Here is an 18,446-nt window from a genome sequence, read left to right on the forward strand (position 1 = left end):
TCAATCCTCTTTGTTACTTCCTCAAAAAATTCAATCAAGTTTGTGAGACATGATTTCCCACACACAAAGCCATGTTGACTATCCCGAATCAGTCCTTGCCTTTCCAAATACATGTACATCCTGTCCCTCAGGATTCCCTCCAACAACTTGCCACAACTGAGGTCAGGCTCACCGGTCTATAGTTCCCTGGCTTGTCCTTACCGCCCTTCTTAAACAGTGGCACCACGTTAGCCAACCTCCAGTCTTCTGACACCTCACCTGTGACTATCGATAATACAAATGTCTCAGCAATCTCTTCCACTATGGAAGCTTCACCAGCTAGGGTAATAACTGAGCTCGTGGGCAACATGTCTCAGGGAATCGATGATTAGCAACAATTTGTAAATAGCACATTCATTGTGGTAAAATGTCTAAGTATTGTGGCTTTAGGCACAACACCTTCACAATAAAACTCTGAAATGTGTCAATGTTGTGCCTGTGACATGTGACAGTGGGTTATATGGAGATAGAAACTAGCAACTGGAAGAGGCCATTCAGCCCTTGGTGCCTGCTCAGCCATTCCGTCTGATCATGGCTGATTCTATAACTCCACACCCATATACCCGCCTTCTCATCATAGCCTTTGATGCCTTTAAACTCTACAAATGTAAAGATACTTGATAAAGTTATTCAGCGACCTGTCCTGCACAGCCTTTGTGCTGGTGAATTCCACAGATAGGCCACTCCTGAGTAAAGTAGTGTTGCATCATCTCAGTCCTAAATGGTCTCCCCCATATTCTGAGACTGTGACTCCTGCTTCTAGACTCTCCAATCAGGGAAACATTCTTCCCACCAGCCCTGGTAGAGTTTTGTACATTTCAATCTGATCCCCTCTCTTCTATGAAATTCGAGTGAATACAGGCCAAGCCGAACCAATCTCTCTTGATAAAACACTCCTGCTATCCCTCTGCTATGTTCTTTCTATAGCAAGTGTGTGCTATGGAAGACCAAACCTGCACACAACACTCTACGTTGATTGGTTTATTGTCACATTTAGATTAGATTAGATTACTTACAAGTGTGGAAACAGGCCCTTCGGCCCAACAAGTCCACACCACCCCGCTGAAGCGCAACCCACCCATACCCCTACATTTACCCCTTACCTAACACTACGGGCAATTTAGTATGGCCAATTCACCTAACCTGCACATCTTTGGACTGTGGGAGGAAACCGGAGCACCCGGAGGAAACCCCCGCAGACACGGGGAGAATGTGCAAACTCCACACAGTCAGTCGCCAAGAGGCGGGTCTCTGGCGCTGTGAGGCAGCAGTGCTAACCCACTGTGCCACCGTGCCGCCCATAAACCATGTACAGTGCAGTGAAAGGTTTTGTTTAGCATGCAGTACAGGTAGATCATTCTGTACAAAGATCACAGGGTGATCAAACAGAGCGAGGGATACAAAGTTACAGCTGCAAAGATGGTGCGCAGAGAGTGAGATCAATATTAGATTTGAAATTTGAGAGGTCCATTCAGAATAACAGCGGGGAAGAAGCTGTTCCTGAACCTGTTGATACCTTTATATCTTCTGCCTGATGGAAGAGGGTGGATGAGAATCTCCTGTTCCCTGGATGCTGCCTGACCTGCTGTGCTGTTCCAGCAATAAAGTTTCAACCTGGATGAGATTATGACCGGGCTGGGAGGGGTCTTTGATGATGCTGGCTGCCTTCCTGAGGCAGTGGGAAGTGTAGATGGATACTCCAGGTGTGGTCTCACCAAGGCCCTATATAACCTGCTGTAAGACAACTCTACTTCTGAACTCAAATCCTCTCACAATAAAGACAGATATACCACTTGCCTTCCTAACTGCTAGCAGCACCTGCTGGTCTACTTTCATTGACTGGTGAATAAGGACAAAATTAGTGTGGTGCTGGAAAAGCACAGCAGGTCAGGCAGCATTCGAGGAGAAGGAGAATCGATGTTTCAAGCAAAAGCTCTTCATCAGGAATCCTGCTCCTCGGATGCTGCCTGACCTGCTGTGCTTTTCCAGCACCACTCTAATCTCCTGCATCTGCAGTACCCACTTTTGCCTGGAGAATAAGGACAAGCGTTCATTCATCTACATTTCCCAATACATCACTATTTAAAGAATACCGTGACTTCCTGTTTTTGACAACAAAGTGTAGAGCTTCATATTTGTTTGTGCTGTACCACATCTGCCATGTGTTTGTCCCCATGAACTCAACTTCATCTAAATCACCCTGAAACCTCCTTGCATCTTCCACACAATCACGCCCAGTTCGGTATTGTCAGCTAACTTAGAAACGGTGCGTTTGTTTCCCTGATTCAGGTCAGTAATATATATCGTGAATAACTTTGGGCTGAAACATTAATCCCTGCAGTAACCCACATGGTACAGAGGCTCAGTGGTTAGCACTGCTGCCTCCCAGCGCCAGGGACCCGGCTTCGATCCCAGCCTCATGCGACTGTCTGTGTGGAGTTTGCACGTTCTCCCCGTGTCTGCGTGGGTTTCCTCTGGGTGCTCTGGTTTCCTCCCACAGTCCAAAGATGTGCAGGTCCAGGTGAATTGGCCATGCTAAATTGTCCATAGTGTTAGGTGCATTAGTCAGCATAAATATAGGATAGGGGAATGGGTCTGGGAGGGTTACTGTTTGGAGGTTAGGTGTGGATTTATTGGGTCAAAGGACTGTTTCCATACTCTATTCCATTCCCTCTCTACCACTGCATTAGCGTAATAGAACAGAGCAAGGAAGATAATGTTTTGGTTCAGAGAGCATGGAGAGCGAGATCAAGATTAAATTTTAAATTTGAAAGATTAATGAATTCTCAATCCATGCCAGTATATTCCCTCGAACCCCATGCACCTCTCATCAAAACCCTTCTTGAAATCCAAATATACCATCACCAGTGGCTCTCCTTCTACAAGTTATATCCTCAAAGAAACTTCAGTTGGTTAGATAAGCAAGATTTCCCTTTTATAAACTCATGCTGACTTTGTCACAATCAATTAATGATTTCTAAGTGTTCTGTAATCACATTTCTTATAAGAGATAGTGAAAAAGGCATTTGGTATGCTTCCATTTATTGGTCAGTGCATTGAGTACAGGAGTTAGGTGGTCATGTTGCGGCTGTACAGGACATTGGTTAGGCAACAGTTGCAATATTGCGTGCAATTCTGGTCTCCTTCCTATCGCAAAGATGTTGTGAAACTTGAAAGGGTTCAGAAAAGATTTACAAGGATGTTGCCAGGGTTGGAGGATTTGAGCTATAGGGAGAGGCTGAACAGGCTGGGGCTGTTTTCCCTGGAGCATAGGAGGCTGAGGGGTGACCTTACAGAGGTTTATAAAATCATAAGGGGCATGAATAGGGTAAAATATCTTTTACCTGGGGTGGGGCCTAAAGGGTAACTTTTCCACGCTCAGGGTGGTGTATGTATGGAATGAGCTGCCAGAGGAAGTGGTGGAGGCTGGTACAACTACAACATTAAAAAGATGGGTATATGAATAGGAAGGGTTTGGAGGGTTATGGGCCAAATGCTGGCAAATGGGACTAGATTAGGTTAGGATATCTGGGTGGCCTGGATGAGCTGGACCACAGGGTCTGTTTCCATACTGTACATCTCTATGACATACCAGTCCCCTGGATGCTGATTAATAAAAGGATCGCTGTATCTTGAACTTTTGAGAAACGATATACAAAGTAGAAGACTGGCTACAGCAGCTTGGATAGAAATGACAAGTCTACAACACTTTTAGCAGGGTCGCATGGTATAATTAAAGATGGAAAGAAAGATAGCAGATTTGAGCACCAACATATTCTGAGGTTACTTTGCTCAGGAGCCTCCATTCTCTTCCTCTAATCTCCAGCATCTGCAGTACTCACTCCCGCCTGGTGAATAAGGACAAGCATTCGTTCATCTACATTTCCCAATACATCACTATTTAAAGAATACCATGACTTCCTGTTTTTGACAACAAAGTGTAGAGCTTCATATTTGTTTGTGCTGTACCACATCTGCCATGTGTTTGTCCCCATGAACTCAACTTCATCTAAATCACCCTGAAACCTCCTTGCATCTTCCACACAATCACGCCCAGTTCGGTATTGTCAGCTAACTTAGAAACGGTGCATTTGTTTCCCTGATTCAGGTCAGTAATATATATCGTGAATAACTTTGGGCTGAAACATTAATCCCTGCAGTAACCCACCTGGTACAGAATCACCAGTCAAAGTTTGAGAATCATAACCCGCTGCAATTAAATTATTGTCACAGAGTCATAAAGTTGCCCCTTAGGACAGTTTTAAATCTCTCTCCTCTTACCTTAAACCTATGCCCTCCAGTTTTGGACTCCCCTATCCTGGGGGAGAAAAGACTTTGTCTATTTATCCTATCCATGCCCCTCATGATTTTATAAACCTCTATAAGGTCACCACTCAGCCTCCGATGCTCCAGGGAAAACTGCCCCAGCCTGTTCAGCCTCTCCTTATACAGTCAATTCTTCTTTAACATGATGGTTGTGTTCTTGTGCAATCTCGCATCATAGAAAAGTTGTGCTTTAGAAACAGCATTTAAAGCGTTGGCGATGTAATCGTGTTACAGACAGCGCACATTTTAAAAGTTTGCGCTTTTGAAATTGTCCCCAGCTCATCAGTCACGTGACGTTGAATTTTACATTAATGAAACCCCCCGTGTCAAAGCAGCTGACCTGTCGCTCAAACCCGCTAACCCTAGCAACATCCTTGTAAATATTTTCTGAACCTGTTCAGGTTTCTCAACATCTTTCCTACAGCCGGGAGACCAGAACTGAATGCAGTATTCCAACAGTGGCCTTACCAATGTCCTGTACAGCCTGATAAAAGCCCAAAGAGCAGCAGATGCTGTAAATCAGCAACAAAACCAGAAGTTGCTGGAGAAGCACAGCATCTGTGAAATCAGAGTAACGTTTCCGGTCCGGTGACCCTTCTGAGGAAGCTCGGTGGTTAGCACTGCTGCCTCACAGCGCCAGGGACCTGGGTTCAATTCCACTCTTTGGGAGATTGTCTGCGTGGGTTTCCTCTGGGTGCTCCACTTTCCCCCCACAGTCCAAAGGTGTGTAGATTAGGTGGATTAGCCATGGGAATTGCAAGGATAGGGCGGGCAATGGGATGCACTTTGGAGGGTCGGTATGGGCTGAACAGCCTGCTCCCACGCTGTAGGGATTCTATGGTCTTGTGCTGTGGGCTGGGGCAGAAACAGTTTCGGTTTGGGTAAGAGTTTTGGTTTTAGCCTTTTCCCTAGCGCTTCGGTGACATTCTGACTGGAGTTAAATCACTGTTATCACTGGTGTTTTTGCACTCCCTCGGCCAGGCCTGTGAGCTCCACGTCGCTGGCTACACTTTCGCAGTGTTGGACAATGCCTTTCTCATCCACAAAGGCTTCAAGCTGGCCAGTGAGTTCCACCCGCAGAAAGACGAGGAGAACAGACGCAACAGGATTCTTTTCCGCCAGTTCAAACAGGATCTGAAGTTAAAATACCCCGACTCGCCCCGGTGGTGCTGAAATCCATTCCACCCGCAGAGGAAGCTGTGACTCACCGGGGAAACCAGAGACCGACTCCCTTCTCGTTCCCAGAGACCTTGAGAGGTCATTGTGACTGATGCTTTCCTGCTTCAGTTGCAGGAAACGGAAAGACTATTTTAGCCCATCCACGTGCTGGTCTTTTAGAAATGATTTGGAGGTGCCGGTGTTGGAACTGGGGTGGACAAAGTTAAAAAATCACACAACACCAGGTTATAGTCCAACAGGTTTATTTGGAGGCACTGTTGGGCTACAAGCTGGTGTTGTGTGATTTTTAACTTTGTCCTTTAGAAACAAACTCTTGAGACATTTTACAATTAAAAACCGAACACTGCGGATGCTGCAAATCAGAAACAGAAATTGGTGGGAAAGCTCAGCAGGGCTGGCAAAATCTGTGGAGAGAGGTCAGAGTTAACATTTCCACTCATGGAGTTGACCAGCGTTTTGGAAACAGGCCCTGCGGTCCAACTTGCCTATCCTACATTATTCTTGTCCCTTTCACCAGTCCAGTGGCCCTTAGCATCGGTGGTAGCCAGGAAACAAAGTTGATTTTCTTTTTATTTTCAGAACGTTTGAGACTCCTATTTTTCTTCCCCCCCGCCTGACAGAGGTAATGCTTATTTTTCCCTAGCACCATGTCATGTGTATGCAGGTGTTGGACACAGTGAAAATAAAAGTGTGTAAATCTTTATTTTTATTCCACCACTGGGTAAACACCTAAGTGGCCACTGACAAGCAATACCCTTCTCAGAGGGCAATGCTGCATGATCAAACAGTGAAGGGAAGGGCAGGGATTAAATCAAAGGTGTTTTTATACAGATTTTTGGGGGTGGGGTAAGGTGTTAATAGGTGGAGATATAAGCCCAAAGGAAGAGAGAACAGTTGTACAAAGGAGTGGATGGTCGAGTACTTTTCCAGTACTGCACTTTCCACTCTGATCTTCAATATCTGCATTCTCTTTTTCCTAAGACCAGGATAGAATACTGGTTTCAAGATGAAAATCCAACAATTTTGGGCACACCTTCATTTTATTAATCAGTCAGCTATCACACAACCCATAGTTAGCCACTAACAGCTATTCTTCCAGCCTGCTCATTGTCCACTTTTTGTCTGTCCAGCTGCTCTGCGCCTTTGGGCCCTATCCCTGTGGGCAGCATAGTGGTTAGCACTGCTGCCTCTCACGCCAGAGACCCGGATTCAATTCCCGCCTCAGGTGACTGTGTGGAGTTTGCATTCTCACCATGTGCTCCAGTTTCCTCCCACAGTCCAAAAATGTGCAAGTTAGGTGAATTGGCTATGCTAAATTGCCCAGTGTTAAGTGCAGGGGTAAATGTAGGGGAGTGGGTCAGGGTGGACTTGTTGGGCCAAAGGGCCTGTTTCCACGCTGTAAGGAATCTAATCTAATCATTTACTCCTCAACCTCTCTCCTCACGTATCGTTATTTTCTGCATAGTAGCCACAAAGGAGTTCCTTCCATTAGTTAAGAGCAGATTCTGCCAAACTTGCTGAGCTTTTCCAGTAACCTTTTGTTTCTGGGACTTTTTGGTTTGATAGTGTCTTTCAAAGTTTGGTTACACCTTAAGTGATCATTGGAAAGTTGTGTGGGGGTGGGGAAAGAAAAGAAAATGTAAGAGAAAGTAGCTCCACAAAACAGTGTTATTGACTTAAAACAGTAAGCTATTAAATGGTGTTTGCTCAGCTACTCCTGTGATCATGGCTGACCTTATATAACCTTCAACTCCACTGTCCTCAGTTACCTTAAAAACATCAGCCTTCTGGATTCATACCCCAAGTTCTCATTAGAAACAGTTGCCTCTTTATTTAGTATTTGCAATGGTCTCAAGGTGAGGAGACACCTTTTACCTGGTGGCATCCCTAAGAATCTGAACTCTAAATATCCAGGAGGTTGGTGAAGCTGCCTGTTGAGTGTGCACTCTAATAACCAGGATATCTAGATCACATGGATGCAATAGCACTGGGTCAGAAACACCCAGGAATCATGTTTGTACATTTTCTATCATGAATGAATAAATTATTTAAATTATCACCAGTTGTGGAATATTCAATTCCCCACAAGTCAGGAGTCAGCACTCCAGCTCTTTTCCCACCCAAACGGAAGCTGGTCCATTGACAACTTCACAAACATGACAATAGACACCAAAGACAAGTGGATCAGGGAAAAAAAAAAGTTTATTTCAATTAGACCACAAACAAAGCTGAACAAGTTTCTGGTTCAGGAAGCAGCTCAAAGTGGGTAATATCAACATATTCCATACACAAAGCATGTAATGGAAGTATCTGTCCAGTGATGATCAAATCCCTTGCATCTTCACCTGTGAAAAGAAGCACAATATTATAGCCCTTTAAATCAAACCAGCCGATGGCTGTAATCTGCACTGAGCTGTACGCTTCTGTACTGCTGTAGCCCTCAACCCTTAAGACAAGCAATGTTCATGTGGAGACCTAAATCATTGCAAGTCTGGGACAATCATCTAGCATTGCCACTCATTGATCTTGTTCAGTTCTGTAGCAAACGGACTACTAAATGATCAATGTGTATTGTTAAACTTCAACTAACCTTTAATCGAGCTCAGCATCTCTTTGCAGAGCACCCACTTGTAGTTATGTGTGCGCAGCATGGTGCTCTGGTTCTGGAAGGCACTGCTGGGTCTGTGCCAATGGTCACAATTAGTGGGTACTGTGCTCTTCACCCTGATACCTGCAAAAAAAAAAAGGGAGGGATGGGCACAATCTTAGTTTCACACCATGAAAGATGACCTAGCACTGGAACACACCTGTCCCCAGACACAGCTCTTCCTGTGCTACAGGTACCAGTGGGTCCAACCATCTCAGCTTCTGGCTCCTCATAGCATTAAACAGTGAACACTTCACTAAAGTAGTTGTTGTCAAGTCCCTGCAGGGATCGGAGGGCCACAGTGCACAGCAAGTGTTTGAAAACCTCCCCTTGCTGCTAAATGTTAGTACTGTCCCACCCCAGTGGACACTGTAGGGAGACAGAATCCTGACTGCTATTCCCTATTGTAGGCACACTGTGGTGTTTCACAGAGATGTCCCTATTTCTCCTGTGCTCCTCTCCTTGGTTTGTACTGGATTGGAATGCAGACTAACTACACTCCTTTAATAAGTGTCTGAGCTGCAATGATTAAATACAATCTTAAATTATCTTGGAATATGTTGAAAGGAGGGATTACATTATTCAAAACCAGCAACCCAAACTAAAAAAAAAAGACTAACAGCAATCTAGATTTGTTCAATATGGTATCAGTGGAATGGCTGATCTTTTACTATATCTGTCATATGATCCTGCCCCACTAGCTACCTGATGAAGGAGCAGCACTGAAAGCTAGTGCTTCCAAATAAACCTGTTGCGACTATAACCTGGTGTGATTTTTAAACTTGGTCCACCCCAGTACCTCTCCATCTTGTACTGCTAGTGCAAGTTAAGAATCTGATCACAGCTTGCAATCACAATAAAACCAGTTCATAAACATGGGAGATAAACAGCAGCTCTGTTAATCTTAGCCTGAAAGACATCAGCAGCCTACATGATCACATGGGGGAAAGCAGTGAAAAGGTCACAAGACAAAATGGTCAGCTGATTGATTAGCGTAACCTCACCTCAATGCTGATGGTGTACATAAAGTTGAAAAAAAAAGTGTGGTGCTGGTAAAGGGCTTATGCCCAAAACGTCGATTCTCCTGCTCCTCGGATGCTGCCTGGCCTGCTGCGCTTTTCCAGCACCACACTTTTCAACTCTGGTCTCCAGCATCTGCAGTCCTCACTTTCTGTGTACATATCAAACTCAAATACCCAAGTGTATTAGAAATGCAAAATACTGATTCAATGAGTGAGTTTTCCTCACTGTGGCAAGCTTTTTTTAAAGTGGCAATCAGACATACTAATCAGTCATTGGGTAAGTCAGACTGGGGCAGTAAGTGTCATCACTTGCCAGAACAAAGCAAGCACTCATCTTCACCACACTCTAGGTTCAGGAAGATTTCAGGGAAGGAGGTTGGGAGTTACACCCATGCCCCTCCAGAATGACAATAAGGGACAGGGTGAACTCAGCTAATTGGAGTTTGATCAGTATAATTTATGTGAGGAACCAAACTCAGAAGGCAGCTGTCAGATCATTTCAGAGCCCAGAGATCAGAGGATATAAAAGGCACAGATCACTGAGAAACCTACCTGGGTTTTTTAAGAAGATTTTGAAGTCAGCCACATCTATAACGAAGGAGAGAAAGATCAGTACACAGCTGGTGCTTCCCCACAACAATCCAACCCCTACTGTTTTACACTGCATCAGATATTTTTGTGACATCAGAAATTGTTCAGGTGAACGAAACTCCACTTTAAGAATATCATCAGACTGCAGCATTAAAGAGCACTCCTCAGGAGGAACTCCTTTCTCCAGTGACCCACATCTGTTCTGAAAGGGCTTCAGTCACTGTTAAGGCATTGAGATGTGCAGCATTTTGTAGCCACATGACCTTGGACACCAGCCCCCACAGCATTCCCCACCTCCCTTCCACATGGAGGACCATCAGCCTACATCCCATGTACAGAGCCTTTGAACCACAAACACTCACCAGGTCAGGACAAGTCCACCATCTTATCTCAGGCTGAAAGAGAAGGAGAAAAGGATGGTTAGGAACTGAAGCCAGTACTGCCTTTGGTCTGAAGCGCAGCCTGGAGTCACTCAGGGTGTTCAATATCTTTTCACACAGGGTCAAAGTGAGCTAAGAATCATCATCACCAGACTGTTCACAGAAAACAGCAATGTCCCCTTTTGAGAAGAGCCTCCAGGCTGCAGCCTCAAGCCAAGAAACACTGATTGTCCCTTTTGTTCAGGAGCAGACCACCCGCCCACTGAAGGATGGCCAAGTCCTGAAGCTGTGATTCCCCTGGGAGTCAGTGGGTTCAACATCACTTGGACTGGACTAGTTTGTTTGGGGGAAGGTGGGAGGGGGAGCCATGATGGGAGAAACTCACTGAATAGCAGTGGAAGGAGTGGGAAGAATAGAAGGCAAAGATCCTCACCCACTGCACCACAGTGTACAGAGCTAGGGACAGAGTGTAACACCAGGGAACTGTTCAGGTGCAGCAGTCACCTTCCAGAGTGGTGTCTGTGGACCCACCTCTTGGGAAACTGGTGTAGACCAAGGCACAGCACTCTCATCACAGCTCAACCAAAACAGAGGACACTGCTCATTGCACCAGGAAGACCACTCACCTGATGTGTCTGGACACCAGCTGTCTTCAGTCACCTGGAAAAGAACGCAACAGCATTGGAAAGAAGCACTCCCCTGCACACTCCCCAACCCAGCATGTCCATTGACGCAGCTACATTGTCCCATCAGACTGTTTTGGAAAACAAGCAATCCTCATTTCACACTGAGAGAGACAGTGGGTTCACCTTTGCAGGTTCTGCCTCTACACAGCATGTAAGACTGGAGACTAATCATCACAGGGACAAAAAAAACCCCACTTCCGGGATTCTTTTGGGTGGTGGGGTCGCAGGAGGAGAAGTTCAGCTGAGACACTGTTGGAAAGGCTAGAGGACAAAGATTCAACAGGCACTTGTAAAAGGTATGAACAAAGCCTGAATTAAGTCAAAGGGTGGTTGGAAACGTGAAACAGAGGCCACGATCCATGATCATCCTCAATGGCAGTGCAGGATAGAAAAGGCTTCAGTGGCTTTGTTCTTAATGTGTATATTTTTAAAAACAGTTAAGGGACTAATTGCTGATCTGAGTCAGCTATGACCAAGAGGAAAACTCCTCGCATGGTCTGACTTGAGTTTCAACAGTTTCAATCTATTGTGGATAACCAGAGTTGGCTTGGACACGATTCCAACCATATTACAGGGATTTGGTACCCCCTCTGCACAGTGAAATGTAAACACCCCCCACCCCAAGAAACCAGACTCCAGGCTGGGCCTTCAATGTGCATTAGGAACAAGAACTGCTGGCAGCACTAGATCAGGTTTCTGCTAAGAAAAGGGAATCACTCACCAGATATACACTTCAGAGTCAGACCTGAAACAGAAAACAATCAGATAAATAGCTGCAGGCTGATATCAGGGAACAACCCTGGGAAAGGCTAGCTGGTTTGATCAGGGCTTTGGTGATTTCAATGCATCATCGACAATGTCGTCCGCCCATAGGCCAACACCTGTTTATCATCATTTCAAACCACAGGTACTGCTGTTCCAGAATTAAACCATGTTACGTGAACGTGACAAACCCAGAGAATGCAGTGATGCTAACCCATCATCCCCCCTGCTGGTGAACTCCTTACTACAGTCACTTGAGCTGATTGGGAGGATCACCCAACCTCACTGGATCACTTCCAATCAGTCGGTAACTATTCTGTATCACATGAGGGAAGATTAATACCTCAGCACCTCGCAGCTGTTAACACAACCAGGCTGAATTCAGCACCCACCTGCTTGGGGGGCCTGGAGGACTGTTTTGCTTATCCCAGAAACCTTCACTTCCCCCATCTCCTGCATTTATCCATCCTGACATCAGTCCAGGTCATGTCCAGCTGTCCTATAAGCTAGCCAGTAAGGGTCAGTAACCTGTACATCCAGCCCACTGCAGCCTGGACTTCCTCTGTTCTTGCACACTTCAGAACACCACTGCACTGTGGCTCGGAATCAGGTTCAGACAAACAAGACTTCATTCCAAAACATCTGGAGCAGGCCAGCTCCCAGCAGCTGCCCCACAGCCAGATCACAGCTCAGAGCATAGACATTGAGACACTGATGTCCTATCTTTGAAGGCATGTTGTCCTCCTGAAGTTAATTCAGCACTGACCACAGGGATTATCCATTCAGGATGGGTTCTAGTGTACCCTGATGGAACTCACCAGAGTGGTTGAGCAAATTTTAAGTGGTCACTTGACCAGCAGTAGGAAGGAGATGGGCAGATTTAGCCAATAGAGTAATGTTGTGCTAGAAAAGCACAGCAGGCCAGGCAGCATCTGCGAAGCAGGGGAAAAAACACAAATCACAAAAAGAAAAAAAAAAATCAACATTTAGGGCAAAAGGCCTTGATGACGGGTTTTTGCACAAAACGCAGGTTCCCCTGCTCCTCAGATGTTCCCTGACCTGCTGCGCTTTTCCAGCGCCCCACTCTGATCTCCAGCATCTTCAGTCCTCACTTTCTCCTAGATTTAACAAATACACAATCACCCCCTTTTGTCAATTAACATCCCAGGGCAGTCAACTAGAGCAACGACTTCTGAATTGGTAGAATGGGAGTCGCAACCCCCAAACCCATCAGTAAAAGCACAGATTTGACCATCTTGGACAACAGCAGCCCCAGGAAAGCAGAACCCTCCCTCTTCCTGAACATTCCTACCTGAGCAAGGAGGAACTTCAGTACTTGCTGCAAGGTTACAGTGCAGGACAGAATCTGTCGAGACAAAAAGATTGATGTTAACTTCGACAGCCAACAGCACAGAGAGAGCAGAGAATCTATTGCTGCTCTCAGTCCAAGTTAGGCATCAACTTGAATTCAGATATATGCTTGTCTGTTTTTAGATCATCACTGAAACAGCAGGTGGAGGCCACAAATCACTGATCCTCACTTACTGTGAGTGAGTACAAAATCTTCACAGGTCAGTCAACCCTTCACTATCCGTCAGTGAGATGAACATCCAGAGTTATTAGTAAGGCCACAAAGCATCACTTCAGGAACAATTCCAGCAAAATCTCTTTACTCTTCCATGGGATCACTGGCAAGGACAGTGTTTACTACCTCCTTAAAACAGTGTCTGCACAGGGCCATTTAAGTCAATCTATCCTGTACATCTGGATTCACGTGAGTTCAAAACACGGTCCTCCACAGAAGAAAGTTAGTGATCATGAGGCCAGATTTCAATTCCAGAATATTAAAATTCCAACACTGTTTGATAATGAATTCATCTCCAAATAAATCAGTCTGCAGTTTCAGTTACTTATCCAGTCACGTGAGCATTAGGTCACGTCACCACAAATTTCAGCAACTCACTTCTCAGCCCAAGATTATCAGGGAGGATCAAAAACTGGATTAAAAAGCAGATGAACTGCAGATGCTCTACATCAGAAACAAAAACAGGTTGCTGGAAAAGCTCAACAGGTCTGGCAGCATCAGTGCAGACAAGTCAGTTAACATCTTGGGTCCAGTGACCCTTCCTCAGAACCAGACTCAAACCAATAACTGACTTCACTCCACAGATGCTGCCAGATGTGTTATACTTCTCTAGAAATAAATCCTTCTTCCACTTAACCCAGAACTTTAAAAACATCTCCAAAATCTTAAACAAACCAATCATCTGCCAAGTCTGTGCATTTGTGACAATACCCCAGCACTACTCAATTTTATCAATGGCCCTTAAAAGCAACACATCTCGCACCCAGGATCCATACTGTGTCCTCCTATTCTACATCAGCACAACTCCCTATTCTCAAGCTAATTTGGCCTTTGATGTATCCAGACTGCAAATTCAGAGTATCTAAACCAGACATGATTAGATTAGATTACTTAGTGTGGGGAAACGGGCCCTTTGGCCCACCAACTCCACACCGACCCTCTGAAGAGCAACCCACCTAGACCCATTCCCCTACATTTACCCCTTCACCTAACACTATAGGCAATTTAGCATGGCCAATTCACCTAACCTAATTTTCAGACTGTGGGAGGAAACTGGAGCACCCGGAAGAAACCCACACAGACACCGGGAGAATGTGCAAACTCCACACAGACAGGTGCCGGAGGTGGGAATTGAACCCAGGTCTCTGGCACTGAGGCAGCAGTGCTAACCATTGTATCAGTAGCAGTTTAAAACCAAGCCCTGAATTCTGAGTTGTGCTGAAGGACATTTGATTTTTAATGCTACATGCACTCATGTATAGGAGTGTAGTGTACAATGTCACCACACACAAGGCATCATCTTACGTACAAGCACCTAGGTACAGGATCTTAAGATCAGAGTAGAAAGAAAGAACAAGGTGAAGTTAAACATTGCAGTAACTGCACACCGACATAATGCTCACCTTGAGGTTAGCCATGACTGCAGCCAAGTTAGAATCTGTAAAAAAAAATGCAATCCTTCAAAAACTTTGCTGGTGTCCAAGTCAAGTTAGTGTCACTACCAGGAGGATTTTCATCAACTTTATGGAACAGAGACCCTTAGCAAATTAAATAGGGACCCAGTAGCAGCTGCCAAAGCACACTGACAGCTCAGACAGAGGTTTTACATCAAGCATCACATAACTTCTACAGGAAGCATGGCTCTGCCTGGGTAATGTTTCATTGTGAATGAGATTATGCAGCTGCTCAGTGCTACTCAGCTAAAAACTTCAAAGTTTCTACATGGAATATGCAGAAAGAGAGAGTTCATCTATCATCTTTGTAGCACTAGTCACATACTGCCCCCCCCCCCAGCTCACTGAATCCCACACTGTTGGAAAGGCTTCCCTCCTGGGCAGCTGGGGGCATACTAAATTGCCCAGAGTGCTAGGTGCATTAGCCAGAGGGAAATAGGTCTTGGTTGGTTACTCTTTGGAGGGTGGGTGTGGACGTGTTGGGCCGAAGGGTCTGTTTCCACGCTGTAGGGAATCTAATCTAATGCCCAGGATGAGTATTAATTAGAATCCAATAAACGGCCAAATTTTTGTTCACACCTCATCTCAGGCCCAGCCAGAATTCTGAAGCCAATACAGTGCCCTATTTCGCCAGCAATTTCCACTCACCCATCTCGTTTATTCCTTTCAGCATCACCTTGGTCAACTCGCCTGAAAAACAATAAAGACTGATTATTAACACAAGCACACTGCCCCCCTCCCAATAATTTTAGAATAAAGAGGGAGGCCACTTAGTATAGAGAAGAGTATGTTGGCTATTCACAGAAGTGAACAAATCCATAACACAGCACATCAACGCACAACTCCCAAGAGCCCCCAAATCAACGACTTAATGCTGATAATACTGCTTATAGTCTTGCCCCAGTTCAGCTCATTGGTTTTAGACACCAACAGGCACAGAATCCCCAAACAATCTCAGTTTAGTCCCAGAACGGGATTTTAAAAGAATCTCAACACCAGGTTTATTTGGAAGCACTACTTAGTCTTCAGGCAGTCGACCACGTGAAGGAGCAGTGCTCTGAAAGCTAGTGCTTTCCAAATGACTATAACCTGGTGTTGTGAAAGTTGTAACTTTGTCCACCCCACTCCAACACCAGCAGCTCCAAATCATACCCCAAGAGCTAGGGGCTTGCCCCAAACCCAAAACAGGGATTTAAAATTCAACACATACACCATAATTGTAAGTACAAAAAGCTCCCTGGGTTAAGTACAGACCGAGACAGTACATAAGTTGTGTAAAGAACTGGAATGTGCACGTTCAGGACATAAGGAAAGCACATGGCAGAGGGAAGGGGGAGAGAATATTAAGGAAAGCACATGGCATAGGGAAGAGGGAGAGAATATTTAGGAAAGCAGATTGCAAAGGGAAGGAGGGAGAGAATATTTAGGAAAGCAGATTGCAAAGGGAAGGAGGGAGGAGGGAGAGAATATTTAGGAAAGCAGATTGCAAAGGGAAGGAGGGAGAGAATATTTAGGAAAGCACATGGCAAAGGGAAGGGGGAGAGAATATTTAGGAAAGCAGATTGCAAAGGGAAGGGGGAGAGAATATTTAGGAAAGCAGATTGCAAAGTGAAGGGGGGATATTTAGGAAAGCAGATTGCAGGGGGGAGGGGGGAGGAAGAGAAAGAGGTATTTAGGAAAGCTGATGGGAAAGGGAAAGTGAAAAAGGAAAACCCCTATAAATGAACCGTTGCCCGTGGTGGGACGGGAGCCCGGTTTGCAAGCAGCAGCAGCCCTCGTTCTCAGAACACCGAGTAAAGCTCTAATCACAGGGAGGGTCATCACAGGTCTGTGACTGGTAGTGCTCATCATCGAGAGGGAAGGCAGGCAGGCAGGCGCCATCGGGGGAAAAAAAAGAGACGCGGGGGTCAGCCGAAGGCGGGAGGATGGCGATGGATGCGGATATGGGGCTAAGGGAGGTCGGATGGCGGTGGATTGTCCAGGTCCCCCCCCTCCCTGCTCTCCCTAACTCACCTCCAGAGGCTGCCACAAAATGGCCGACTGCCGCCCGCGCGCTCCCTTTTGTAGTAGGGCCGCCCCGGGGCATGCTGGGAGTAGCGACCCTCCAGCCACAATTACTAAATAAAAATACGCTTTCTTTAAAAACCCCAATCCAGGTTATTCCATTATTTGACTGGAAATAAATCGATGCGACTTTTTCGAAAAGAAAAAAAGGATAGGTCCAACCACTTCCGTGTTGGCTGATTCTTTTTGGCGCGAAAGGGGATGGTTGTTTCCCGCCAAACGGCTGCAGCCCCAGTTCCTTCATCTCCACTTTATCTTTCAACAGAGTTGCACATCAACTTACAAGTTTTACATTAAAGAATGTGAGGATTGCTGCTAGCTCACTTTTTTTATTTGGAAAGAGGCACTAAAACCAGCCCAGTTTTACTTACCCCACAACTCCCACTCCTCATCCCAATTCAATTCCATCTTGGCAATAAGAACTGTGCCCACTCTCCCTGCCCAGGGGTGGTGGAGCTTGGAGGGATTGTCAAAAAGGAGTGCAGAATTTGGGGGGGGAACTGTTCCACTCAGCAGAGAGGTCAACATTCCTGATGAAGGGCTTTGAATAGATGGAACAAAAACAAATTGCTGGAAAAGCTCAGCAGGTCTTCTTTCGGTTTTTGTTTAGAATTTGGTAGGGTTTGATAGGGTTAGGGACTGGCACAGTTATGAATGCCCCCTTACATGCCATAAAACTCTTTATCATTAAATCAGAGAAGATGCAACCAGTGCCTCAGTTGACTAAGTGGCCTCCTTAAAGTCTGTGCCACATTCTAATTCAATAACAAACACCCCACAATATTTCAATTTGTAGTTTATGAACACAGGATGAATTAGTCCAATCAGCCCATTAAGCTCCGTAATCAATAAGGTTATAGCTTGCACTTTTGTATGTAACGGTATTGTCTAATGTACAAATGTCATTGTCACTGTCTTGTCATACATGGAACTGGGATTTGAGGTTTGTCCTCATCTCCCTGTAAAATGGTTGAATGGTAGGGTTTGGGGCCTAGCTTTGCTGCTCCTCTCCCTTGTAACATTGCTGTCTCTTATGTACAGCTGTAAATGTTTTTTGTAAACTGTTTGTTTGTAATTTGTTTAATAAAATATACAAAACAGGAAAAAAAAAATAAGGTTATAGCTGGCTGATTGTGGTCTTAATGTCACTTTTTTGTTCAACCCCCATACTCCCTCATGGATTTAAAAATCTCTAATTTCACCATGCAATATATTTAGTGACCCAACCCTGCTGCTCACTGGAGGAGAGAATTCTGAACATTAATGACTCTCAGAGAGAGGAAATTCCGCCTCTTCTTTAACAGAAATCTCTTTATTCCGAAATCACACAGACTCTAATTCTAGAATACGCGTCAAGAAGAAATAATCTCTTAGCATCGACTGTAAAACCCCCTCAGTAATCTTCCGAAAAGAGTTTTTGGAAAGGCGTTAACAATGAATTCAAGTAATAAGACTTTATTAATGGGTACATCGTGAATTCCAAGGGGATGAGCACAGGTCCATGACTAACGTATGATTCATGTTTCTCCATCGTGTGAGAACCAGGGGTGACTAAACCAGCAGCAGTGACAGCCTAAAGTAAATCGTGAAATATTTCAGAAAGATTGCATTGGCATCTGTCAAAAGAAGAAAATGCCTTTTTCACAGTCTATGAGAGCCAGGATTTTCATGCACAAAAAAAATCCCACCATCATTGTATCACATACCCCTG

General features: G+C 45.1%; 1 protein-coding gene, 1 long non-coding RNA gene and 3 other non-coding genes across 6 annotated transcripts in view; 1 reads left to right on the top strand and 4 right to left on the bottom strand.

Moving 5' to 3' along the window:
- Positions 1-6,783, top strand: part of b4gat1 (beta-1,4-glucuronyltransferase 1) — a 9,018-nt gene extending 2,235 nt beyond the window's left edge. Inside the window, exons 2-3 of one of the 2 annotated variants that reach the window (XM_043682573.1) lie at positions 5,347-5,559; positions 6,383-6,783. In XM_043682573.1, coding sequence (XP_043538508.1) covers positions 5,347-5,538 — 192 coding nt within the window. In that variant the 3' untranslated portion in view covers positions 5,539-5,559; positions 6,383-6,783. Of the gene's footprint in view, positions 1-5,346 lie in introns of both variants that reach the window. The other variant, XM_043682571.1, reaches the window with a different exon arrangement.
- Positions 6,784-7,728: 945 nt separating this feature from the next.
- LOC122543793 lies at positions 7,729-16,707 on the bottom strand. Its single transcript, XR_006310134.1, has 10 exons — positions 16,685-16,707; positions 15,320-15,361; positions 14,621-14,655; positions 12,945-12,998; positions 11,592-11,615; positions 10,811-10,844; positions 10,167-10,199; positions 9,766-9,801; positions 8,135-8,275; positions 7,729-7,889 (listed from the first exon to the last, which is right to left on the bottom strand). It is a non-coding gene; the product is annotated as an uncharacterized LOC122543793 (long non-coding RNA).
- Positions 9,461-9,529, bottom strand: LOC122544049. Its single transcript, XR_006310238.1, has one exon. It is a non-coding gene; the product is annotated as a small nucleolar RNA SNORD31 (small nucleolar RNA).
- LOC122544050 lies at positions 10,928-11,050 on the bottom strand. The gene has a single exon (XR_006310239.1). It is a non-coding gene; the product is annotated as a small nucleolar RNA SNORD22 (small nucleolar RNA).
- Positions 14,909-14,982, bottom strand: LOC122544048. Its single transcript, XR_006310237.1, has one exon. It is a non-coding gene; the product is annotated as a small nucleolar RNA SNORD26 (small nucleolar RNA).
- Positions 16,708-18,446: the final 1,739 nt, after the last annotated feature.

The sequence above is a fragment of the Chiloscyllium plagiosum genome, chromosome 45 (assembly GCF_004010195.1).
Source record: "Chiloscyllium plagiosum isolate BGI_BamShark_2017 chromosome 45, ASM401019v2, whole genome shotgun sequence".
NCBI lineage: Eukaryota > Metazoa > Chordata > Chondrichthyes > Orectolobiformes > Hemiscylliidae > Chiloscyllium > Chiloscyllium plagiosum.